The sequence below is a fragment of the Nerophis lumbriciformis genome, linkage group LG02 (assembly GCF_033978685.3).
Source record: "Nerophis lumbriciformis linkage group LG02, RoL_Nlum_v2.1, whole genome shotgun sequence".
In the NCBI taxonomy this organism is placed as follows: domain Eukaryota; kingdom Metazoa; phylum Chordata; class Actinopteri; order Syngnathiformes; family Syngnathidae; genus Nerophis; species Nerophis lumbriciformis.
The window spans coordinates 66,244,697-66,271,130 of record NC_084549.2 but is presented as its reverse complement, the minus strand read 5'-3'; the positions used below and the strand labels follow the sequence as shown (position 1 = coordinate 66,271,130).

General features: G+C 41.4%; 2 protein-coding genes across 5 annotated transcripts in view; one reads left to right on the top strand and one right to left on the bottom strand.

Annotated features, from left to right (window-relative positions):
* Positions 1 to 51: 51 nt before the first annotated feature.
* Positions 52 to 25,795, bottom strand: LOC133610436 (gap junction alpha-5 protein-like). Of its 3 annotated transcripts, none has more exons than XM_061966704.1 (8): positions 25,658 to 25,795; positions 14,415 to 14,566; positions 7,787 to 7,951; positions 7,419 to 7,715; positions 3,356 to 3,421; positions 3,032 to 3,082; positions 1,981 to 2,129; positions 52 to 850 (listed from the first exon to the last, which is right to left on the bottom strand). In XM_061966704.1, the coding sequence occupies exons 2-8, from the start codon at positions 14,481 to 14,483 to the stop codon at positions 421 to 423; spliced, it is 1,227 nt and encodes a 408-aa protein (XP_061822688.1). In that variant the 5' UTR covers positions 14,484 to 14,566; positions 25,658 to 25,795; the 3' UTR covers positions 52 to 420. The 3 variants fall into 3 exon arrangements, with proteins under 3 accessions (XP_061822688.1, XP_061822696.1, XP_061822706.1); XM_061966712.1 differs by having other exon boundaries at positions 14,415 to 14,562; positions 25,658 to 25,792; XM_061966722.1 differs by lacking the exon at positions 3,032 to 3,082.
* The window catches only part of LOC133610453 (follistatin-related protein 1-like), a 43,455-nt gene continuing 42,735 nt past the window's right edge, over positions 25,715 to 26,434 (top strand). The window contains exon 1 of one of the 2 annotated variants that reach the window (XM_061966750.1): positions 25,715 to 25,842. The gene's annotated coding sequence lies outside the window, so the exon portion shown is untranslated. The remainder of the gene's footprint in view (positions 25,843 to 26,434) is intronic. The other variant, XM_061966741.1, reaches the window with a different exon arrangement.

Sequence of the window (26,434 nt, the reverse complement as noted above, 5' to 3'; positions counted from 1 at the left end):
CACGGCCACTCTACCAACCGAGCTATGCCGCCCCGTGTAGCGGAAGAGCAGGCAGCAATTCACAATTCAAGAGGAGAGAAGAAGAAGGGAGTAAATATTTCAGCGTGCACGAAGGCAGTTAGAGATTTGGGACAGAACTTCACTCTCAAACATGGCGCCCTCAGGACCTAAGTGCACACCGCACAGTGTACTTGGTGAAGCGCACTGACGTAAGTATTCCATTTGGGACACCGCTGCAGATTCTTGGATGTCTTTTTGAGTCAAGCTAACTGGTAATTTATTGGAAATGAAAGCCAGGAGACAGAAATAAGTGGTCCAAAGAGTGGAATAACCCTCCAAGGCGCCGCGATGAAGCGCTCCAGTGTTCCTTCAGAGTGTTCTCACGCGGGCGTGTCACGAGCGGTTGCTAGAAAGCTGTTGTCAGATGGCGAGGTCGCCCGCCCTCGTTCGGCTGCTCGTGGCGCTCGTCTTGCTGAGCCTGCGTTTGTCCCTCTGACACACCTCGCCGCTGGCGCACGGCATCGCACGTTTCACCCGCGCGCAGTCCTCGCCGCCGGCGTGGCCGAAGCAGGCCATGTCGGCGCCCCTCTGCCAGCCGGGCGAGTAGCAGTCCATCTGGAGCAGGCTCTCCTCGCCCACCGTGGCGCCCATCTTGTGCTGCTCAGCGGCCATGTTGGCGGAGTTTTGCTGGTGAGCCAGGCGGTGGTTGGGGAAAGGGAGGGCCAGGAAGTGCGAGGGGCCAATCACACACTGGCTGAAGTCAGGAGGCGGCGTGGAGGGCGGGGGCGGCGACATGGGAAGTTGCTTGGCGAGCGCAGGGGCCTCGACGTTCTTTGACGAAAACAAGCGTCTGCAAAGAGGAGGCAACAAGTCCATTCTTGTGTTAAATGTTTTTAGTAGGGATGTCCGATAATATCGGGCTGCTGATATTATCGGCCGATAAATGCTTTAAAATGTAATATCGTAAATTATCGTTATTGGTTTCGTTATTATCAGTATCGGTTTTTAGAAGTAAAATGTGTGATGTTTTTAAACGCCGCTGTGTACACGGACGTAGGGAGAGGTACAGAGAGACAATAAACCTTTAAGGCACTTCCTTTACGTGCATGCCATACCAGTCACATAATATCTACCGGCTTTACTCATTACGAATTGATGCAAGACATACTTGTTCAACAGCCATACAGGTCACACTGAGGGTGGCCGTATAAACAACTTTATCACTGTTACAAATATGCGCCACACTGTGAACCCACACCAAACAAGAATGACAAACACATTTCGGGAGAACATCCGCACCGTAACACAACATAAACACAACAGAACAAATACCCAGAATCCCTTGTGGTACTAACTCTTCCGGGACGCTACAATATACACCCCCCCGCTACCCACCTCAACCCCGCCCACCTGAACCTCCTCATGCTCTCTCAGGGAGAGCATGTCCCAAATTCCAAGCTGCTGTTTTGAGGCATGTTAAAAAAAATAATGCACTTTGTGACTTCAATAATAAATATGGCAGTGCCATGTTGGCATTTTTTTGTTGATTTATTTTTGAAAACCTTGTTACATTGTTTAATGCATCCAGCGGGGCATCACAACAAAATTAGGCATAATAATGTGTTCATTCCACGACTGTATATATCGGTATCGGTTGATATCGGAATCGGTAATTAAGAGTTGGACAATATCGGAATATCGGATATCGGCAAAAAAAAGCCATTATCAAACATCTCTATTTGTTTTTTTTAATAATTAAATTACTGCACACATTTTTGGAGAGTTTTAATTTTCAATAATCTGTAAATATAAAATAACAAATTGATTTTTTTTAAAAATCAGCGAATATGCGGGGCTGTGAACGCTGGACCCCGAACTCTATGTAGGTGATGCACTAATGTTTGCCATTAGAAAGTAGAGATGTACACATCTGCAGGTACAAATACACATGTACTGTACATACACAGCGTGTACATTTACCTGCAGCAGTGCCTCCAGGCCAGGTGGTGCAGCTCCAGCACGCTGAGCACCAGCGACACGGCCGACACCACCAACATGAACACGATGAAGACGTTCTTCTCCGTGGGTCGTGACACGTAGCAGTTGACGGGGTGTGGGCAGGGCCACGCCTGAGTGCAAGGACAAACACACACACACACACACGCTTAATGGCTTTAAAAAATTGCGTATTTTCGGGACTATAAAACGCACCCGTATATAAGCCGCACCCACTAAATTTTACCCCAAAAATGTTTCACATATTTAGCCGGTGCGGACTATAAGCGAGTTATTTACACAGAAATATTTTGTAAATGTTCCCAAACCGTGTCTGTAACATGGCAGTAAAACGGCTGGTCAAGCAAAACAGAAGTCATCGTCATGGACCCACTCGCTGTGGAAGCTAGCTCTCCAATCAGCTAAACAGACTCATTTTGGGGAATTTACTGAGGAATTTACAGAACTGAAACAATACAAAAATAATACTACGCGTAGTTAATAATACTGTGGGGGGAGGTGTAGTCGGCGCTGCTTGCAGGAGGAAAAGTCACCGCCGCTGTCCATGGTACTGAGGACGAGCACCATCGGGCAGGGGCGGGGCATGTGCTGACGGCGGGACACAGCTGGCAGGTGATTAGATTTCACAGGTGGTACGTGTCAATCTAATCATCTGTTGTCTTTAACAGTAAGCGGCCGGGAGCAGAGGGGGAGAGAGGTAAAAAGTCACGTACCACCTGTGAAATCTAATCACCTGCCAGCTGTGTCTCGCCGTCAGCACATGCCCCGCCCCTGCCCGATGGTGCTCGTCCTCAGTACCATGGACAGCGGCGGTGACTTTTCCTCCTGCAAGCAGCGCTGACTACACCTCCCCCCACAAATACTAACAAAGACACTCGTAAATGTGTTAGCATCTTAGCCACTGTTAACAACGCTAGCTTGATTTCATTACGTTAGCACGTACAAATATGCATGAAAACACTCCTACAGATATCACAGAGGGGAATAATTGTTTTAGTTATATTGTAAAACTTACAAACGTTGCTTGGAGTGATGAATGAAGAATCCATACGAGTAGGAACCACTTCTGGTTCATGGCATTAAAACAGGAAGTACATTTTCAACACCTGCAGTGAGTGAACCCGTCCAAAAGATGGCGCAATAGCACAAACAATAGCACCCCGTTTCAGTATTTATTGAAAACTATTGAACACAAAACAATATGGCCGTTAGCGAAGAAAAATCCATAAATTATCCGCAGTGTTTTATAAGCCGCGGGGTTCTAAGCGTAGGAGAAAAAAAGTAGCAGCTTATAGTCCGGAATTTACGGCATTTTAAGAATGAAGTCTTTTTTTCTTACCTTGCACACATAGAGAGGATGGAGGAATATTCCATACAGGAAGTACTGCAGACACAGGAATACCACCTGATGGGCCAACAACAACATTCTTATGGGTGAGAGTATTTATATTGTGTAATTATTATTAAATTGCATTTTTAGTTGATCGGTCATAGGGCTGGACAATTATGGCAAAAATAATAATCCTGATTATTTTGATTGATATTGTAATCACGATTAACGACATTCATTACTTTGAAAACATTAGTATTTATTATACTGCCAAAACTCAACTTTAAGTATAGTTGAAAAACACCCCGGATATAAACTAGTAACGAATACACCACAAGAAGTAAAATAATAGTAATAACAGGGCTGCAACTAACAACTAATTTGATAATCGATTAATCTGTCGATTATTACTTACAAACCCTGTTGCCATATGAGTTGGGAAATTGTGTTAGATGTAAATATAAACGGAATACAATGATTTGCAAATCCTTTTCAACCCATATTCAATTGAATGCACTACAAAGACAAGATATTTGATGTTCAAACTCATAAACTTTGTTTTTTTTGCAAATAATTATTAACTTTACAATTTGATGCTAGCAACACGTGACAAAGAAGTTGGGAAAGGTGGCAATAAATACTGATAAAGTTGAGTAATGCTCATCAAACACTTAATTGGAACATCCCACAGGTGAACAGGCAAATTGGGAACAGGTGGGTGCCATGATTGGGTATAAAAGTAGATTCCATGAAATGCTCAGTCATTCACAAACAAGGATGGGGTGAGGGTCACCACTTTGTCAACAAACGCGTGAGCAAATTGTCGAACAGTTTAAGAAAAACCTTTCTTAACCAGCTATTGCAAGGAATTTAGGGATTTCACCATCTACGGTCCGTAATATCATCAAAGGGTTCAGAGTATCTGGAGAAATCACTGCACGTAAGCAGCTAAGCCCGTGACCTTCGATCCCTCAGGCTGTACTGCATCAACAAGCGACATCAGTGTGTAAAGGATATCACCACATGGGCTCAGGAACACTTCAGAAACCCACTGTCAGTAACTACAGTTGGGCGCTACATCTGTAAGTGCAAGTTAAAACTCTCCTATGCAAGGTGAAAACCGTTTATCAACAACACCCACAAACGCCGTCGGCTTCGCTGGGCCTGAGCTCATCTAAGATGGACTGATACAAAGTGGAAAAGTGTTCTGTGGTCTGACGAGTCCACATTTCAAATTGTTTTTGGAAACTGTGGACGTCGTGTCCTCCGGACCAAAGAGGAAAAGAACCATCCGGATTGTTATAGGCGCAAAGTTGAAAAGCCAGCATCTGTGATGGTATGGGGGTGTATTAGTGCCCAAGACATGGGTAACTTACACATCTGTGAAGGCACCATTAATGCTGAAAGGTACATACAGGTTTTGGAGCAACATATGTTGCCATCCAAGCAACGTTATCATGGACGCCCCTGCTTATTTCAGCAAGACAATGCCAAGCCACGTGTTACATCATTGTGGCTTCATAGTAAAAGAGTGCGGGTACTAGACTGGCCTGCCTGTAGTCCAGACCTGTCTCCCATTGAAAATGTGTGGCGCATTATGAAGCCTAAAATAGCACAACGGAGACCCCCGGACTGTTGAACAACTTAAGCTGTACATCAAGCAAGAATGGGAAAGAATTCCACCTGAGAAGCTTAAAAAATGTGTCTCCTCAGTTCCCAAACCTTTACTGAGTGTTGTTAAAAGGAAAGGCCATGTAACACAGTGGTGAACATGCCCTTTCCCAACTACTTTGACACGTGTTGCAGCCATGAAATTCTAATTTAATTATTATTTGCAAAAAACAAATAAAGTTTGAGTTTGAACATCAAATATGTTGTCTTTGTAGTGCATTCAATTGAATATGGGTTGAAAAGGATTTGCAAATCATTGTATTCCGTTTATATTTACATCTAACTCAATTTCCCAACTCATATGGAAACGGGGTTTGTAGATTAATCGGTTAATAATCGGATAAAAGAGACAAATTACATTTCTATCCTTTCCAGTATTTTATTGAAAAAAACAGCATACTTATTTTGATTATTGTTTCTCATCTTTTTTTAAATGTTGCAGTTTATAAATAAAGGTTTATAAAAAAAAAAAGCATAGATCCAATGAATCGATGACTAAATTAATCGCCAACTATTTTGATAATCGATTTTAATCGATTAGTTGTTGCAGCCCTAAGTAATAACAATACATTTTAAATAACAATAGCAATATAAAAAACAATGCAATTCAGTTTTTCCTTTTTAATTGTTTTTAATTCCGTATTTTACCTTTCACACTTATTTTACCACCGTAGAGTGCTTTTTGTGTCAAATAACATTTTATAAAATGTTTCTTAAGTACAGTAAATGCAAAAATCCTCACATTTATTGGTGCAACACATTTTTGGACAATTTTAACCAATATCTTAGGTAAAAGCAAAATAATTTTGTAAATGTATCAATAAATGCTTTAAGTACATTATATATGTGTAAGGTACTTTTTGAAACCTTTAGGCCGGATGTTGCGCACCGCGCTATTATTGTGAAGGGGGGAAGTGTGCTGTGCTGTTCTTTTCTCAGCTTGATGAGTAAAGAAAGGACTTCAGACTGTAAAAAAAAAAAAAAGTTGCGACTGCTGTCCTCCTGTTTGTACATGATTGTTACATCCATGATGTCGTTCACAACCACACAAGCAGATGACACGTGTTTTGTGTATGGATTGTTCTAGCTCGCTTTAGCCTTGCAGTTTAGCCGCTGTTTCAAGTATGTGTTTCGGGGATAATTGAGCGTTATTTTCCCAAACAAATCTTCCTTCTCCACACAATTATGTTAACTTCCCTGATATTATGTTGCGTTTGTCAGCGGATTCCGTTTTATTGGCCAATTAATTAATTAAGTCTGCGGTTGCTTCAATGCGGAAATCATATGCCTTACTTTTTTGTTGAGTTTACTGATTATTGATTAATGCTGTCAAATAAAAAGTCAGATCCATAACTTTTAGTGGACATATTATTTTTTTCACTTAGACGCTCACTCATCCGTTTCATCGTGACAAGTAGAGATGTCCGATAAAGGCTTTTTTGCCGATATTCCGGTATTGTCCAACTCTTAATTACCGATTCCGATATCAACCGATACCGATATATACAGTCGTGGAATTAACACATTATTATGCCTAATCTGGTTGTGATGCCCCGCTAGAAGCATTAAACAATGTAACAAGGTTTTCCAAAATAAATCAACTCAAGTTATGGAAAAAAATGCCAACATGGCACTGCCATATTTATTATTGAAGTCACAAAGTGCATTATTTTTTTTAACATGCCTCAAAACAGCAGCTTGGAATTTGGGACATGCTCTCCCAGAGAGAGCATGAGGAGGTTGAGGTGGGTGGGGTTGAGGTGGGTAGCGGGGGGGTGTATATCGTAGCGTCCCGGAAGAGTTAGTACCACAAGGGATTCTGGGTATTTGTTCTGTTGTGTTTATGTTGTGTTACGGTGCGGATGTTCTCCCGAAATGTGTTTGTCATTCTTGTTTGGTGTGGGTTCACAGTGTGGCGCATATTTGTAACAGTGTTAAAGTTGTTTATACGGCCACCCTCAGTGTGACCTGTATGGCTGTTGACCAAGTATGCATTGCATTCACTTGTGTGTGTGAAAAGCCGTAGATATTATGTGGTTGGTCCGGCACGCAAAGGCAGTGCCTTTAAGGTTTATTGGCGCTCTGTACTTCTCCCTACGTCCGTGTACCACTCCGTACAGCGGCGTTTTAAAAAGTCATGCATTTTACTTTTTGAAACCGATACCAATAATTTACGATATTACATTTTAAAGCATTTATCGGCCGATAATATCGACAGCCTGATATTATCGGACATCTCTAGTAACAAGCTCCGAAATTTGCATGCACGTTGTGCGGCGCATTAATCGTTTTTTTCGATTATTATATTCTCATGATGGTGAGAAGCCAAAATCGAAATGAAAATGTTATTTATCCAGCCCTAATCCATCACGAAGTAAAAGAGGGGAAAGGCTGCGTTCACCTCGATGATGCTTCTTATGAGGATACTCAGCACGTAGGTCTGCAGCAGCGCCCCCTTCAGGCGGACCCTCCCTGCTGGCGGCCCTTCGCTCTTCTCCTTCCCTGCGTCCTTTCCTTCTTTGTCCCCTCGTTCCTTGCCTCCTTCGCCCCCTCCCGGGTCGTCGTTGTCCTCCTCGCCCTCGCCATTCTCCCCGCCTTCCTCCTCGCGGCGCCGCCTCTTCTCCTCCCTGCGGACCGTGTGCATGGCGTGGCCCATGTAGACCAGGCTGGGCGTGGACACGAAGACGATCTGGAGCACCTTGGGAGCGCGTAGAAAGACTCATCAGACGACGTAAAACGTCGGAGTTGGGGAGGGGAGAGCGTTCGTACCCAATATCGTATGTGCGCTATGGGGAAGGCTCTGTCGTAGCACACGTTCTCGCAGCCGGGCTGTTCCGTGTCGCAGTTGAAGTCTTCCTGTTCGTCGCCCCAAGACGACTCGGCCGCCGTCCCCAGAACCAGGATGCGGAAAATGAACAGGATGGTCAACCACACCTGGATGACAAGTAAAAGAATGCCAGCGAACGCCAAAAAAACATCTGTTTTTCAGCTGTGGACTATATGGACCGCAGCGGTACCCAATTGTAGCCCAGCAGGCACAAGACATTGAAACGAAATTGACAACTTGTTAAATTAGGTCTTGACGTTGAGCAACTCAAACCTAACGTTGAAACAACATAATTTTGACAACATTGATTCAACGTTTTGATTGATTGATTGATTGAGACTTTTATTAGTAGATTGCACAGTACAGTACATCCATCCATCCATCCATCTTCTTCCGCTTATCCGAGGTCAGGTCGCGGGGGCAGCAGCCTAAGCAGGGAAGCCCAGACTTCCCTCTCCCCAGCCACTTTGTCCAGCTCTTCCTGTGGGACCCCGAGGCGTTCCCAGGCCAGCCGAGAGACATAGTCTTCCCAACGTGTCCTGGGTCATCCCCGCGGCCTCCTACCGGTCGGACGTGCCCTAAACACCTCCCTAGGGAGGCGTTCGGGTGGCATCCTGACCAGATGCCCGAAACACCTCATCTGGCTCCTCTCGATGTGGAGGAGCAGCGGCTTTACTTTGAGCTCCCCCCGGATGGCAGAGCTTCTCACCCTATCTCTAAGCGAGAGCCCCGCCACCCGGCGGAGGAAACTCATTTCGGCCGCTTGTACCCGTGATCTTGTCCTTTCGGTCATAACCCAAAGCTCATGACCATAGGTGAGGATGGGAACGTAGATCGACCGGTAAATTGAGAGCTTTGCTTTCCGGCTCAGCTCCTTCTTCACCACAACGGATCGATACAGCGTCCGCATTACTGAAGACGCCGCACCGATCCGCCTGTCGATCTCACGATCCACTCTTCCCTCACTCGTGAACAAGACTCCGAGGTACTTGAACTCCTCCACTTGGGGCAAGATCTCCTCCCCAACCCGGAGATGGCACTCCACCCCTTTCCGGGCGAGAACCATGGACTCGGACTTGGAGGTGCTGATTCTCATCCCAGTCGCTTCACACTCGGCTGCGAACCGATCCAGTGAGAGCTGAAGATCCTGGCCAGATGAAGCCATCAGGACCACATCATCTGCAAAAAGCAGAGACCTAATCCTGCAGCCACCAAACCAGATCCCCTCAACGCCTTGACTGCGCCTAGAAATTCTGTCCATAAAAGTTATGAACAGAATCGGTGACAAAGGGCAGCCTTGGCGGAGTCCAACCCTTACTGGAAACGTGTCCGACTTACTGCCGGCAATGCGGACCAAGCTCTGGCACTGAGCATACAGGGAGCGGACTGCCACAATCAGACAGTCCGATACCCCATACTCTCTGAGCACTCCCCACAGGACTTCCCGAGGGACACGGTCGAATGCCTTCTCCAAGTCCACAAAGCACATGTAGACTTGTTGGGCAAACTCCCATGCACCCTCAAGGACCCTGCCGAGAGTATAGAGCTGGTCCACAGTTCCACGACCAGGACGAAAACCACACTGTTCCTCCTGAATCCGAGGTTCGACTATCTAGTACAGTACATATTCCGTACAATTGACCACTAAATGGTAACACCCGAATAAGTTTTTCAACTTGTTTAAGTCGGGGTCCACTTAAATTGATTTATGATACAAATATATACTATCAGCATAATACAGTCATCACACAAGATAAACATCAGAGTATATACATTGAATTATTTACATTATTTACAATCCGGGGTGTGGAGAGTCATCAACAATTGCATCATCAGAGAAATGGACATTGGAACAGTGTAGGACTGACTTGGTAGGATATGTACAGCAAGTAGTGGACATAGAGATAGAGATCAGAGAGCATAAGAATAAGAACAAGTATCTACATTTGATTATTTACAATCCTGGGAGGTAGGATGTGAAAGGAAGTTGGTTAGTTTAGGGTTGTAGTTGCCTGGAGGTATTCTTTTAGTGCGGTTTTGAAGGAGGATAGAGATGCACTTTCTTTTACACCTGTTGGGAGTGCATTCCATATTGATGTGGCATAGAAGGAGAAAGAGTTAAGACCTTTGTTAGATCGGAATCTGGGTTTAACGTGGTTTGTGGAGCTCCCCCTGGTGTTGTGGTTATGGCGGTCATTTACGTTCTGGAAGTAGTTTGACATGTACTTCGGTATCAGGGAAGTGTAGCGGATTTTATAGACCAGGCTCAGTGCAAGTTGTTTTACTCTGTCCTCCACCCTGAGCCAGCCCACTTTGGAGAGGTGGGTAGGAGTGAGGTGTGATCTGGGGTGGAGGTCTAGAAGTAATCTGACTAGCTTGTTCTGGGATGTTTGGAGTCTAGATTTGAGGGTTTTGGAGGTTCTAGGGTACCAGGAGGTGCAAGCGTAATCGAAAAAGGGTTGAATGAGAGTTCCCGCTAGAATCTTCATGGTGCTTTTGTTGACCAGAGAGGAGATTCTATAGAGAAATCTTGTTCGTTGGTTGACCTTTTTGATTACCTTGGTTGCCATTTTATCACAGGTTGTTACGTTGAGTTGACTATTGAATTTTGGTCATTTCCCAACCAATATTCTACAACACAAATACAACGTTGAAACAACATGCTTTTAGACGACGTTTAATCAATGTCAGGTTGTGACGTTGATTTGATCATTGAATTTTGGTCATTTCCCAACCAATATTCTACAACACAAATACAACTTTGAAACAACATGCTTTTTAACTACGTTTATTCAATGTAAGGTTCTGACATTGATTTGACCTTTGAAATTTGGTAATTTCCCAACCAATATTCTACAACACAAATACAACGTTGAAACAACATGCTTTTTGATGACGTTTAATCAATGTGAGGTTGTGACGTTGATTTCACCATTGAAATTTGGTCATTGCCCAACCAATATTCTACAACACAAATACAACGTTGAAACAACATACTTTTTGACGTTGTTTAATCAATGTCAGGTTGTGACGTTGATTTGACCATAGAAATTTGGTCATTTCCCAACCAATATTCTACAACACAAATACAACGTTAAAACAACATGCTTTTAGATGACATTTATTCAATGTCAGGTTGTGACGTTGATTTGACCATTGAATTTTGGTCATTTCCCAACCAATATTCTACAACACAAATACCAACATTGAAACAACATGCTTTTTAACTACGTTTATTCAATGTAAGGTTCTGACATTGATTTGACCATTGAAATTTGGTCATTGCCCAACCAATATTCTACAACACAAACACAACGTTGAAACAACATGCTTTTTGACAACGTTTATTCAATGTCAGGTTCTGACATTGATTTGACCATTGAATTTTGGTCGTTTCTCAACCAATATTCTACAACACAAATACAACGTTGAAACAACATGCTTTTTGACAACGTTTATTCAATGTCAGGTTCTGACATTGATTTGACCATTGAATTTTGGTCGTTTCTCAACCAATATTCTACAACACAAATACAACGTTGAAACAACATGCTTTTTAACTACGTTTATTCAATGTAAGGTTCTGACATTGATTTGATCATTGAATTTTGGTAATTTCCCAACCAATATTCTACAACACAAATACAACGTTAAAACAACATGCTTTTAAACGACATTTATTCAATGTCAGGTTGTGACGTTGATTTGACCATTGAATTTTGGTCATTTCCCAACCAATATTCTACAACACAAATACAACGTTAAAACAACATGCTTTTAGACGACATTTATTCAATGTAAGGTTCTGACATTGATTTGACCATTGAAATTTGGTCATTGCCCAACCAATATTCTACAACACAAACACAACGTTGAAACAACATGCTTTTTGACAACGTTTATTCAATGTCAGGTTCTGACATTGATTTGACCATTGAATTTTGGTCGTTTCTCAACCAATATTCTACAACACAAATACAACGTTGAAACAACATGCTTTTTGACAACGTTTATTCAATGTCAGGTTCTGACATTGATTTGACCATTGAATTTTGGTCGTTTCTCAACCAATATTCTACAACACAAATACAACGTTGAAACAACATGCTTTTTAACTACGTTTATTCAATGTAAGGTTCTGACATTGATTTGATCATTGAATTTTGGTAATTTCCCAACCAATATTCTACAACACAAATACAACGTTAAAACAACATGCTTTTAAACGACATTTATTCAATGTCAGGTTGTGACGTTGATTTGACCATTGAATTTTGGTCATTTCCCAACCAATATTCTACAACACAAATACAACGTTAAAACAACATGCTTTTAGACGACATTTATTCAATGTCAGGTTGTGACGTTGATTTGACCATTGAATTTTGGTCATTTCCCAACCAATATTCTACAACACAAATACAACGTTGAAACAACATGCTTTTTGACGACGTTTATTCAATGTCAGGTTGTGACGTTGATTTGACCATTAAAAAATTTGGTCATTGCCCAACCAATATTCTACAACACAAATACAACGTTGAAACAACATACTTTTTGACGTTGTTTAATCAATGTCAGGTTGTGACGTTGATTTGACCATTGAAATTTGGTCATTTCCCAACCAATATTCTACAACACAAATACAACGTTAAAACAACATGCTTTTAGATGACATTTATTCAATGTCAGGTTGTGACGTTGATTTGACCATTGAAATTTGGTCATTTCCCAACCAATATTCTACAACACAAATACAACGTTAAAACAACATGCTTTTAGATGACATTTATTCAATGTCAGGTTGTGACGTTGATTTGACCATTGAATTTTGGTCATTTCCCAACCAATATTCTACAACACAAATACCAACATTGAAACAACATGCTTTTTAACTACGTTTATTCAATGTAAGGTTCTGACATTGATTTGACCATTGAAATTTGGTCATTGCCCAACCAATATTCTACAACACAAACACAACGTTGAAACAACATGCTTTTTGACAACGTTTATTCAATGTCAGGTTCTGACATTGATTTGACCATTGAATTTTGGTCGTTTCTCAACCAATATTCTACAACACAAATACAACGTTGAAACAACATGCTTTTTGACAACGTTTATTCAATGTCAGGTTCTGACATTGATTTGACCATTGAATTTTGGTCGTTTCTCAACCAATATTCTACAACACAAATACAACGTTGAAACAACATGCTTTTTAACTACGTTTATTCAATGTAAGGTTCTGACATTGATTTGATCATTGAATTTTGGTAATTTCCCAACCAATATTCTACAACACAAATACAACGTTAAAACAACATGCTTTTAAACGACATTTATTCAATGTCAGGTTGTGACGTTGATTTGACCATTGAATTTTGGTCATTTCCCAACCAATATTCTACAACACAAATACAACGTTAAAACAACATGCTTTTAGACGACATTTATTCAATGTCAGGTTGTGACGTTGATTTGACCATTGAATTTTGGTCATTTCCCAACCAATATTCTACAACACAAATACAACGTTGAAACAACATGCTTTTTGACGACGTTTATTCAATGTCAGGTTGTGACGTTGATTTGACCATTAAAAAATTTGGTCATTGCCCAACCAATATTCTACAACACAAATACAACGTTGAAACAACATACTTTTTGACGTTGTTTAATCAATGTCAGGTTGTGACGTTGATTTGACCATTAAAAAATTTGGTCATTGCCCAACCAATATTCTACAACACAAATACAACATTGAAACAACATACTTTTTGACGTTGTTTAATCAATGTCAGGTTGTGACGTTGATTTGACCATTGAATTTTGGTCATTTCCCAACCAACAATGTGGATCCAACGTTGGACATCAACGTTGTCCCAATTCACAAATATTACTATTTTGCAGCGTTGTTTAGAAGTCAGTTTTAAAGAACATTTATGTATAATCAGCGTTGTATCAATGTCTTGTGCCTGCTGGGAATACCCTTTTCCACCATTTGTGACAGTAATGACGATATCAAACAAACGGAAGAAGAGTCTTACCATCGCAGGAAAGGTGGATCGCCTCGATGCTGTGCTAAAGGAACTAGCTTTGCTTCAAAATAAAAGCCATGTGTGATGACTTATGTGAGCACTTTTTAGTAAGAAGAAGAACAGACTTGAAGAGTTGGTCGACTTAGAAAGACTGGCAACATAAACGGGTTGCACTTTAATGTATCTCATGAATAATCAAGTAATTTTTGGGATTTTTTCAAAGAGACCGTAGTCAGACCAATGTGGTCTGTAAATGATGCAAGGCAAGACCGCTAATACCACACCACCTTAGCCGGCTCACCCTTTAGAGCACAGCTGTAACTTGCTGCCACTAAACCTGCAGAAAATAGTTCTTTTTCAGGTTTCTCTATGTTTACATTTTCACACATTTTCTTACACTTTATGAAGCATTTCTTAAATATTCCTTCATTTTAAGAGCTTATAATTAGGTGTCCAATGTGATTTTACTAATGTTTGTACATTGTTTGATTGTGTGTGCGTGTTGCTTCATGGTTGAGTCTCTTACCTTGCCAATGGAGGTGGAGTGTTCCTGTACTTCCTCCAGGAAGTTTCCCAGCAGACTCCAGTCAGCCATCAGCTGTCAGTCACAGCGTTCCTCGCCTGTCAGGTGGAGCTGTGGTTTGAACCCCGGTACCAGTCGGCAATGTCAGGTTCTAACTGAAGGAACACAAGTAGAACATCATTTTGTTCTTCAGCATACAACAGGGTTGTCCAAAGTGCGGTGAAGGGGCCATCTTCAGCCCGCATAGCGCTGTTATCAAAAATTATTAATGAGTTTTCTTATTTGAGATAACTCTCATTTGGTTTGTTTACTTCAACACACAGGTGTCAAACTCAAATCTCCCAAATCCTTTTAATATGCCCTGCCACATCTTTCTAAAGTGGCCCGCCACACGATTTAGTGGTCTGTCATATAATTTTATTGTGGCCCGCCACTTCATTTAAACATGGCCTGTCCCATGATTTTAACATGACGCGCCACTGTTTTAATGTTGTCCACTACGTCATTTCAATGTGGCCCGCCACATCATTTTTTGTGGTCTGTCATATCATTCTACATGGTCCGCCACATCATTTAACGTGGTCTAAAGTGGCCTGCCACATAATTTTAGTGGTTTGCCATATCATTTTATTGTGGACCGTACCATAATTTTTATGTAGTGGCACGCCACATCATTTTAACGTGATCTGCCACATCATTTTAATGTGATCTGCCACATCATTTTAATGTGATCCGCCACATCATTTTAACGTGATCTGCCACATCATTTTAATGTGATCTGCCACATCATTTTAATGTGATCTGCCACATCATTTTAACGTGATCTGCCACATCATTTTAATGTGATCTGCCACATCATTTTAATGTAATCTGCCACATCATTTTAATGTGATCTGCCACATCATTTTAACGTGATCCGCCACATCATTTTATTGTAGACCACCACTTCATTTTATAATATAATATAAAATGTCCTGCCACATAAGTTTTTGTGGTCTGCCATATCACTTTATTGTGGTTCACTACTTAATTTTATTGTGATCTGCCATTGTATTTAATGTAGTCCGCCACCTAATTTTATCATGGACCGCCCCATAATTTAAAGTGGCAAGCCACGTAATTCTAATGTGGCCCACCACGTCCTAATTTGTGGCCCGCAAAATAATTTCCCATGTGGCTTTTCCCATAATCTTATGAGATACGCCATATAATTTTTGTGGTCCGTTATATCATTTTATCGTGGCATGCGACTTCATTTTATTGTGGCCCATCCCATAATTTTAATGTTGCACGCCACATTATGTGGCCCACTACATAATTTATGTGGTCCGCCACGTAATTTTATCATGGACCTCCGCTTCATTTTAAAACGACCCGTCCCATAATTTTATTGTGGCACGCCAGATCATTTTATGTGGTCCGTCACAGTATTTTAAAGTAGCCCTTCATGTCGTTTTGATTGGCCTTCCCCGTCCATTTTAATATGTGCTGCTACATCATTCTACGTGGTCCGCCACATAATTTTATGTGGTCCGCCACGCCATTATAAAGTGGCCCTTGCCATCATTTTAATATGCTCCACTACATCATTCTAATGTGGCCTGCCACATAATTTTTTGTGGTCTGCCATATCATTTTATTGTGGCCCGTCCCATAATTTTAAGGTGGTGGCACACCACGTCCTTTGATGTGGTCCGACACATTATTTTAAATTGGCCTGCCACATAATTTTTTGTGGTCTGCCATATCATTTTATTGTGGCCCGTCCCATAATTTTAATGTGGTGGCACACCACGTCATTTGATGTGGTCCGCCACATTATTTTAAAGTGGCCTGCCACATCATTTTTTGTGGTCTGCCATATCATTTTATATTGGCCCGTCCCATAACGTTAACGTGGTGGCACACCACATCATTTTATGTGGTCCGCCACATTATTTTAAAGTGGCCTGCCACATAATTTTTTGTGGTCTGCCATATCATTTTATCGTCGCCTGTCCCATAATTTTAATGTGGTGGCACACCACATCATTTTAATGTGATCCGCCATGTCATTTTATTGGAGACGAACAACTTCATTTTCAAGTGGCCTGTTCCATAATTTAACACGGCCTGCCACATAATTTTTTGTGGTCTGCCATAACATTTTATTGTGGTCCACTACTTTATTTTATTGTGATCTGCCACATTATTTACTGTAGTCTGCCACCTAATTCTATCAAGGACCGCCCCATAATCTAAAGTGGCAAGCCACATAATTCTAATGTGGCCCACCACGTCCTTTTATGTGGTCCACCACATAATTTTTTTGTGGCCCATCACGTCATTTTACATGGTCCGCCACATCATTTAATCTGGTCCGCCCTTTCATTTTATCTTGGACCGCCACTTCATTTGAACTCAGCTCGTCCCATAATTTAAAGTCACTTAATTCTAACGTGGCCCACCACATCATTTTATGTGGTCTTCTACGTTATTTTAAAGTGGCCCTCCACATCATTTTAATATGCACTGCTACATCATTCTAACATGGCCCGCCACATCACTTTATGTGGTCCACCACGTCATTATAAAGTGGCCCTCCACATCATTTTAATATGCTCCACTACATCATTCTAATGCGGCCTGCCACATCACTTTTTGTGGTCTGCCATATCATTTTATCTTGGCCCGCCACTTCATTTCAAGGTGGCCTGTCCCATAATTTAATTGTGGTGGCACGTTACGTCATTTTACTGTGATCTGCCACATCATTGTACTGTACACCATCTCTTAATTTTAAAGTGGCTTGTTACATAATCAAATGTGGCTGCACGCCACATAATTCTAACGTGGTCCACTACGTCGTTTATGTGGCCTGCGAAAAGCTGGAAATCAAAAAGCACTTTCTGGCTAAATGTTTTTGTTCTTGCAATTTTGACAGAAGAATGTTGCACATGCATATGTTCTACATTTTAATATTATCTGATGTTCCTGACGTATTTTTTCATTATTAATAAATAAACACTTAAATATCTGCTTGTCATGTTGACTTATGACTTGAAAACAAGTTATCCATCAGTCTTTAAAAATATAATAATCAGAAAAACAGTTGCCTTTACAAATTGTGTAACAAGGCTATTATTTGTTTATGTTCATCTACAAACCCCGTTTCCATATGAGTTGGGAAATTGTGTTAGATGTAAATATAAACAGAATACAATGATTTGCAAATTCTTTTCAACCCATATTCAGTTGAATGCACTACAAAGACAACATATTTGATGTTCGAACTCATAAACTTTATTTTTTTTTTGCAAATAATTATTAACATAGAATTTCATGGCTGCAACACGTGCCAAAGTAGTTGGGAAAGGGCATGTTCACCACTGTGTTACATGGCCTTTCCTTTTAACAACACTCAGTAAACGTTTGGGAACTGAGGAGACACATTTTTCAAGCTTCTCAGGTGGAATTCTTTCCCATTCTTGCTTGATGTACAGCTTAAGTTGTTCAACAGTCCGGGGGTCTCCGTTGTGGTATTTTAGGCTTCATAATACGCCACACATTTTCAATGGGAGACAGGTCTGGACTACAGGCAGGCCAGTCTAGTACTCGCACTCTTTTACTATGAAGCCACGTTGATGTAACACGTGGCTTGGCATTGTCTTGCTGAAATAAGCAGGGGCGTCCATGGTAACGTTGCTTGGATGGCAACATATGTTGCTCCAAAACCTGTATGTACCTTTCAGCATTAATGGTGCCTTCACAGATGTGTAAGTTACCCATGCCTTGGGCACTAATACACCCCCATACCATCACAGATGCTGGCTTTTACACTTTGCACCTGTAACAATCCGGATGGTTCTTTTCCTCTTTGGTCCGGAGGACACAACGTCCACAGTTTCCAAAAACAATTTGAAATGTGGACTCGTCAGACCACAGAACACTTTTCCACTTTGTATCAGTCCATCTTAGATGAGCTCAGGCCCAGCAAAGCCGACGACGTTTCTGGGTGTTGTTGATAAACGGTTTTCGCCTTGCATAGGAGAGTTTTAACCTGCACTTACAGATGTGTCGCGACCAACTATAGTTACTGACAGTGGGTTTCTGAAGTGTTCCTGAGCCCATGTGGGGATATCCTTTACACACTGATGTCGCTTGTTGATGCAGTACAGCCTGAGGGATCAAAGGTCACGGGCTTATTAGCTGCTTACGTGCAGTGATTTCTCCAGATTCTCTGAACCCTTTGATGATATTACGGACCGTAGATGATGAAATCCCTATATTCCTTGCAATAGCTGGTTGAGAAAGGTTTTTCTTAAACTGTTCAACAATTTGCTCACACATTTGTTGACAAAGTGGTGACCCTCGCCCCATCCTTGTTTGTGAATGACTGAGCATTTCATGGAATATACTTTTATACCCAATCATGGCACCCACCTGTTCCCAATGTGCCTGTTCACCTGTGGGATGTTCCAAATAAGTGTTTGATGAGCATTCCTCAACTTTATCAGTATTTATTGCCACCTTTCCCAACTTCTTTGTCACGTGTTGCTGGCATCAAATTCTAAAGTTAATGATTATTTGCAAATAAAAAAATGTTTATCAGTTTGAACATCAAATATGTTGTCTTTGTAGCATATTCAACTGAATATGGGTTGAAAATGATTTGCAAATCATTGTATTCCGTTTATATTTACATCTAACACAATTTCCCAACTCATATGGAAACGGGGTTTGTAAATAAACACTTAAATATCTGCTTGTCATGTTGACTTATGACTCAAAAACAAGTTATCCATCAGTCTATAAAAATATAATGATCAAACACAGTTGCCTTTACAAATTGTGTAACAAGGCTATTATTTGTTTATGTTCATATATACTCATGTTACATGTGGCCCTCTGAGGACAGCCATAGTTGCGACGCGGCCCTCAAAAAAACCTCTGGTCCAACACAGAGATAAGTTTTGTTCAGATAGTTTATCACATTTTGATCTGCATCGGATTGTTTAGATTCTTGAGTTAATATTATAATATTTTCATTCTTATGCGACCTCGCTAGAAAACTGCACTGTCCTGCCTCTGTTACCGCTCATATTTCCTCCGAAGCTGGAAAATCTCCGGGTTCGTTTTATCCCACTGTGTATCAGTTTGTGCCGAGTCAGCTTTTTAGGTGCTGTGTAAAAGGTTCTGCTGGTGCTGGTTCACATGGAAACTGGACCCCTCATTATGACCCCCCCCTATTTAAAAATGTAATGTTTGTGCCCCCTTCTGACTGGAGATTCACTCTTGTTTCCCACACTGGCCTCCGTCACTCCCCCAGGGAAGCAAAACACACACACACACACACACACACACACACACACACACACACACACACACACACACACACACACACACACATACACACACACACTCAGTCCTTAAACCCTCATTGTGCTCATCCGATTGTATATTTCACTACCGTTTATTTTCAGTCTTTTCCACACCAATTAATAACAAATACACATGTGCTCAACTATTCAGCACATTTTGTATAATTTTTTGTATTTATTTTTAAGCTCAAACCAAATCAGGGATATTCTTTCACAGCGTCTTGATGTCTTGAACGCCCCTCCTTTCCTGTTTTTTGCGATCCCACAGACCCACAACTCATGTGTGTGTGTGTGTGGCCATGTCTTTCATAAGTGCTCCTGGGATACTTAATAACAATATTACTTCCTTGTATAGACTATCGCCTGACCTGTGTGTGTGTGTGTGTGTGTGTGTGTGTGTGTGTGTGTGTGTGTGTGTGTGTGTGTGTGTGTGTGTGTGTGTGTGTGTGTGTGTGCGCAGCGCTGGGCATTGTCCTGTATCCTGCTTCGATGCACACACACACACACACACACACAAACACACACACACACAGACCTGAGAATGTTTTGAAATGTGAATATTTATGAGCAATTACAAACCCCGTTTCCATATGAGTTGGGAAATTGTGTTAGATGTAAATATAAACGGAATACAATGATTTGCAAATCCTTTTCAAGCCATATTCAATTGAATATGCTACAAAGACAACATATTTGATGTTCAAACTGATAAACGTTTTTTTTGGTGCAAATAATCATTAACTTTAGAATTTGATGCCATCAACACGTGACAAAGAAGTTGGGAAAGGTGGCAAGAAATACTGATAAAGTTGAGGAATGCTCATCAAACACTTATTTGGAACATCCCGCAGGTGTGCAGGCTAATTGGGAACAGGTGGGTGCCATGATTGGGTATAAAAGTAGATTCCATGAAATGCTCAGTCATTCACAAACAAGGATGGGGCGAGGGTCACCACTTTGTCCACAAATGCGTGAGCAAATTGTTGAACAGTTTAAGAAAAACCTTTCTCAACCAGCTATTGCAAGGAATTTAGGGATTTCACCATCTACGGTCCGTAATATCATCAAAGGGTTCAGAGAATCTGGAGAAATCACTGCACGTAAGCAGCTAAGCCCGTGACCTTCGATCCTTCAGGCTGTACTGCATCAACAAGCGACATCAGTGTGTAAAGGATATCACCACATAGGCTTAGGAACACTTCAGAAACCCACTGTCAGTAACTACAGTTGGTCGCTACATCTGTAGGTGCAAGTTAAAACTCTCCTATGCAAGGTGAAAACCGTTTATCAACAACACCCAGAAACGCTGTCGGCTTCGCTGGGCCTGAGCTCATCTAAGATGGACTGATACAAAATGGAAAAGTGTTCTGTGGTCTGACGAGTCCACATTTCAAATTGTTTTTGGAAACTGTGGACGTCGTGTCCTCTGGACCAAAGAGGAAAAGAACCATCCGGATTGTTACAGGTGCAAAGTGTAAAAGCCAGCATCTGTGATGGTATGGGGGTGTATTAGTGCACAAGACATGGGTAACTTACACATTTGTGAAGGCACCATTAATGCTGAAAGGTACATACAGGTTTTGGAGCAACATATGTTGCCATCCAAGCAACGTTACCATGGACGCCCCTGCTTATTTCAGCAAGACAATGCCAAGCCACGTGTTACATCAACGTGGCTTCATAGTAAAAGAGTGCGGGTACTAGACTGGCCTGCCTGTACTCCAGACCTGTCTCCCATTGAAAATGTGTGGCGCATTATGAAGCCTAAAATAGCACAACGGAGACCCCCGGACTGTTGAACAACTTAAGCTGTACATCAAGCAAGAATGGGAAAGAATTCCACCTGAGAAGCTTAAAAAATGTGTCTTCTCAGTTCCCAAACGTTTACTGAGTGTTGTTAAAAGGAAAGGCCATGTAACACAGTGGTGAACATGCCCTTTCCCAACTACTTTGGCACGTGTTGCAGCCATGAAATTCTAAGTTAATTATTATTTGCAAAAAACAAAAAAAAGTTTATGAGTTTGAACATCAAATATCTTGTCTTTGTAGTGCATTCAATTGAATGTGGGTTGAAAAGGATTTGCAAATCATTGTATTCCGTTTATATTTACATCTAACACAATTTCCCAACTCATATGGAAACGGGGTTTGTACAAGTGAGAGGTTAAAATTGGCACAGAAGAGTAGAATGTTATTTCCTGTGTGTTTACGTGTCATTCTTTGCTATGGAAGTATTATTGTGGCGACATTTTTTGCAAACATGTATCTCACTAATGTGTGTGTCTGTATATCCATCCCAGTGTGTGTATTCAGATCCGCCTACGTGTGATTTAAGTTGTCCGTGGGTGTAATACAACCAGTGCGTGTGCGTATCTGAGGTGTGCCTGACCACGGAAGACACCAGGCGATTTAAACCACTCACAAAGAATTTACAGCTGAGGTGCGTGAAAGAGAGACGCCAAGACCCGCCTTACGTTGTTTGCGATTGGTTGAAATTGCGTAGTGTCTTCTGTGGTTGGTTCAATGTAGGCTGAGTGGATTTAAGGCTTGGTCTGGGATTGGTTATTTTCAGTCAATTCATCAGAGTTACTCAAACTAATTTGCTTTGGCCCTCAACATAATTTAATGTGCCCTGCCACTTCATTCTAAAGTGTGTGGTCTGTCCCATCATTTTAATATGGCACGCAACTGTTTTAATGTTGTCAACCACATCATTTTAATGTGGCCCGCCACATCATTTTAATGTGGATGGCGACTTCATTTTATTGTGGCCCATCCCATAATGTTAATTTGGCACACCACATCATTTTATGTGGTCCACCACATCATTTGATGTGCTGCACCCTGTCATTTTATCGTGGGACGCAACTTCATTTTTAGACGGCCCGTCCCATAATTTAAAGTGGCACCCCACATAGTTCTAATGTAGCCCACCACACCATTAAAGTGGTCCTCCACGTTATTTTATGTGCTCCGCCACATCATTATAAAGTGGTCCTCTGTCATTTTAAATGAACCCTGGATGCATTAAACAATGTAACAAGGTTTTCCAAAATAAATCAACTCACGTTATGGAAAAAAATGCCAACATGGCACTGCCATATTTATTATTGAAGTCACAAAGTGCATTATTTTTTTTAACATGCCTCAAAACAGCAGCTTGGAATTTGGGACATGCTCTCCCTGAGAGAGCATGAGGAGGTTGAGGTGGGCGGGGTTGGGGGGGGCGGGGTTGAGGTGTGTGTGTGTATGTGTGTGGGGGAGGTTAGGGGGTAGCGGGGGGTGTATATTGTAGCGTCCCGGAAGAGTTAGTGCTGCAAGGGGTTCTGGGTATTTGTTCTGTTGTGTTTATGTTGTGTTACGGTGCGGATGTTCTCCCGAAATGTGTTTGTCATTCGTGTTTGGTGTGGGTTCTGTCATGTCTGTGTGATCATGTTTTGTTTTAGTCATGTTCGGTTTTGTTTTTGGACTTTTTGTGCACTTTTGTTTGTTTTGTCACCAGAGCAACCATTAGTTTTCACCTGTCACGTCACGCACCTGTTTCACGTTTTGAGTCACGCACCTGTTTTCACTAATCATGTCTGTAGTATTTAAGTTCATTGTTTTCATGTTGTCTTTCTGGCGACATCCGGATTCATACCCCTGTCACACTCTGTTTACCTCTGCGCACTTCATAGTCCATGCCAAGTAAGTTTTTGTTTATTAATGCCACAGTTAGTGTTTTTGTTTAATTGTTCACAGTTTCTGCCTATGTGCAAGTTTTGTTTTCAATAGCCTAGTTTTGTACCTCCGCCATTGTGCGCGCTTTTCGTTTGTTCCTTTTTGATATATAGTGTTAAAATAAATCATGTACTCCCCTTCACGCCACATCTGGTCCAAATTTTTTGCACCTCGGGAGAACAAACCACGCCACAGTCCCAGTCGTGACAGGTTCACAGTGTGGCGCATGTTTGTAACAGTGTTAAAGTTGTTTATACGGCCACCTTCAGTGTGACCTGTATGGCTGTTGACCAAGTATGCCTTGCATTCACTTGTGTGTGTGAAAAGCTGTATATATTATGTGACTGGGCCGGTACGCAAAGGCAGTGCCTTTTAAGGTTTATTGGCGCTCTGTACTCTAAATGAAGTCTTTGTTACTTTAATAAGCAACTAATTAATGGTGAATATGTTCCCCATACTAAAGTGTTACCATATTTTTATTTTTTTTAGAGGGGGAAAATTATGAATTTATTTAAAATCGGGATGAATAACGCACACAATTCGGATGTGAATCGATTTTTGTGTCTAATTTCCCCCCCCCCAAACTCTTTGTGTCTTTCTCCTTTAGAGATGTGTAAATGTGTCATAAGTCCCTTTTCTAAAAGACGACAAATATGAATATTATGTGACTTTTGTATATTATTGATTATATTTACAGGCCTGTATCTTGGTTGGCGTTGACTATTGGATGTCTCTCCCCCCCCATTTTATAAATAGACAATAATAATAAAGTCATGTCTTGTTGCGTTACACAAAACTTCTTTGAGGAGTTAAAAATGAACTGCATACCTGCCAACTACTCCGGTTTTCCCGTAATTAGTATGGTTTTCATCAACCTATTCCGGGTTACGGTTGCAGTGATAAAAAATACGGTTTTTCATTTATTAAATTTTTTTTTTTTTTTTAAGTTTTATTCACGAAATCGCGTAACAACAATGACAATCGACACTGCTTCCCGTAACTTCCTATCGAGCCATTCCGAATGCCATGCGCGAGGCTATTTATAGCACCGCTGCCACGCACGAGGCACCAGTTGCCATTGTTTCCAAACGAGCGAACGATCATGGAATCAGCCGGAGAAAAATCGCAAACGAGTCTTAAACCGAAAAGAAAACTGCAGTCATTCCGTGAAGAATATTCAAAAGCCTATCCGGGAATAATTATCCGTTCCAAAAAGGGTGAAAACTACGCGAATTGCACCTTGTGCAGACAAGATTTTTCGATCGGACACGGAGGAATTAGCGAGGGAATGCAATACGGCTTCCACAGGCGAAAACATTTACAATATACTCGCGGAAGAAATAGACTCAAACGAAATTCCTTGGCAGAATTTGCTTTGCTTTGCTGCCGATAATGCTGCAGTGATGATGGGATCTAAAAAGGGTGTTGCAGCTTTCATTATGGAAATGTCTCCTTCGGTAAGTACAGTTCGTAGCATAAAAAAACTCACAAAACATAAAATTTTAAGTAAATCTTTTATTACATAAACAATAAATCAAATAAAAAATAATTTCTGTGTACAGTACATCTTTTTATTTGTGATAACGATAACATGTTCAAAACAAGTAACATATAACTATCATACTATTCTATTACTCTTTATTAATTTGAAAAATGTCGTCATGAAGTTTTATATTTATATTTATTTATATTTCTTTCATAAACCAAAATTTCGACCTGAAGTTTCTTGTTACAATAATGTCTGCAATATCAATAATGACATGTTTTGTCTTGTGTAATTTGAACCAAATACTCTCAAAAATCTTATTCTTTCAAGTTGTTGAAAGTTTCAACATATATGATAGACTAATAGAAAAGTGATGGTTTTAGCAACATTTTAACCTGTCTGAATGCTAATAATCATTTGGACCCTGGCTACTAGGTTTTTCTCATTTCAAAAGTTGGCAGGTATGGAACTGTTATTACTATTTTAGTGCTGGAATTGGGATTAGATTTCACACAGTTCCTTTAATTAATTAAGCATGTCCTCTGCAGAGGACGTGTGTACAGCGCCTGTAAAACTTGTTCAGTGTGTGTGTGTGTGTGTGTGTGTGTGTGTGTGTGTGTGTGTGTGTGTGTGTGTGTGTGTGTGTGTGTGTGTGTGTGTTGCAGACCAACACTGACTACCTGATGAGAGCGATGGTGGTCTATCACAGCCTCAGAGGAAGGTTCTAGCGGCTTGGCAAGGCACCTTTGAGCAAGGCAGGAGCTCGTCAGTGGTTCTCCAGCAGGTGGCGGTGTTGGAAAAGGTGCAGGCGTTCGCCAGGTGTTGGAGGAGGCCAGTCGACGCTTTCTGAATGGGACGCAGCAAAGTGAGTTGTTGGGATGACAACACAGTTAGTGTGTGTGTGACGAGATGAGTGGGTGAGACTTTTTGTACCAGCCTCTCTCTCTCTCTCTCTAACTTTAAGTGTGTGTGTGTGTGTGTGTGTGTGTGTGTGTGTGTGTGTGTGTGTGTGTGTGTGTGTGTGTGTGTGTGTGTGTGTGTGTGTGTGTGTGTGTGTGACACTCTCCCTCCCTCGCTCGCCTAGGGCCATGTCTCTAAAGGAAGCTGTCCCCCTGCCTTGCCGCCTGCTATGCAGCACTTGTGTGTCTGTGTGTGTGTGTGTGTGTGTGTGTGTGTGTGTGTGTGTGTGTGTGTGTGAGTGTGTGTGTGTGAGTGTGTGTGTGTGTGTGTGTGTGTGTGTGTGTGTGTGTGTGTGTGTGTGTGTGTGTGTGGCGTCTGGCATCTAAAGGAAGTCCGATATTGTATTAGGACACAATGGCTATGGGTCGCAGCCCAACATTCCCTCCTTGTCACTCTTTCTTATCTTGACGCCTGTTCCCAAAACCATGTGAAGGTTTTTTATGTGTACATGTGTATTTTGTCGGGTGTGTGTGTGTGAGTGTGTGTGTGTGTGTGTG

Excerpts from the sequence above, each read along its gene's own strand:
- LOC133610436 (XM_061966704.1), bottom strand. The coding sequence starts at position 14,483 with ATGGCTGACTGGAGTCTGCTGGGAAACTTCCTGGAGGAAGTACAGGAA. Across the intron at positions 7,952-14,414 it reads ACTCCACCTCCATTGGCAAG|GTGTGGTTGACCATCCTGTT; the intron begins GTAAGAGACTCA and ends CTTGTCATCCAG. Across the intron at positions 7,716-7,786 it reads TAGCGCACATACGATATTGG|GTGCTCCAGATCGTCTTCGT; the intron begins GTACGAACGCTC and ends CGCGCTCCCAAG.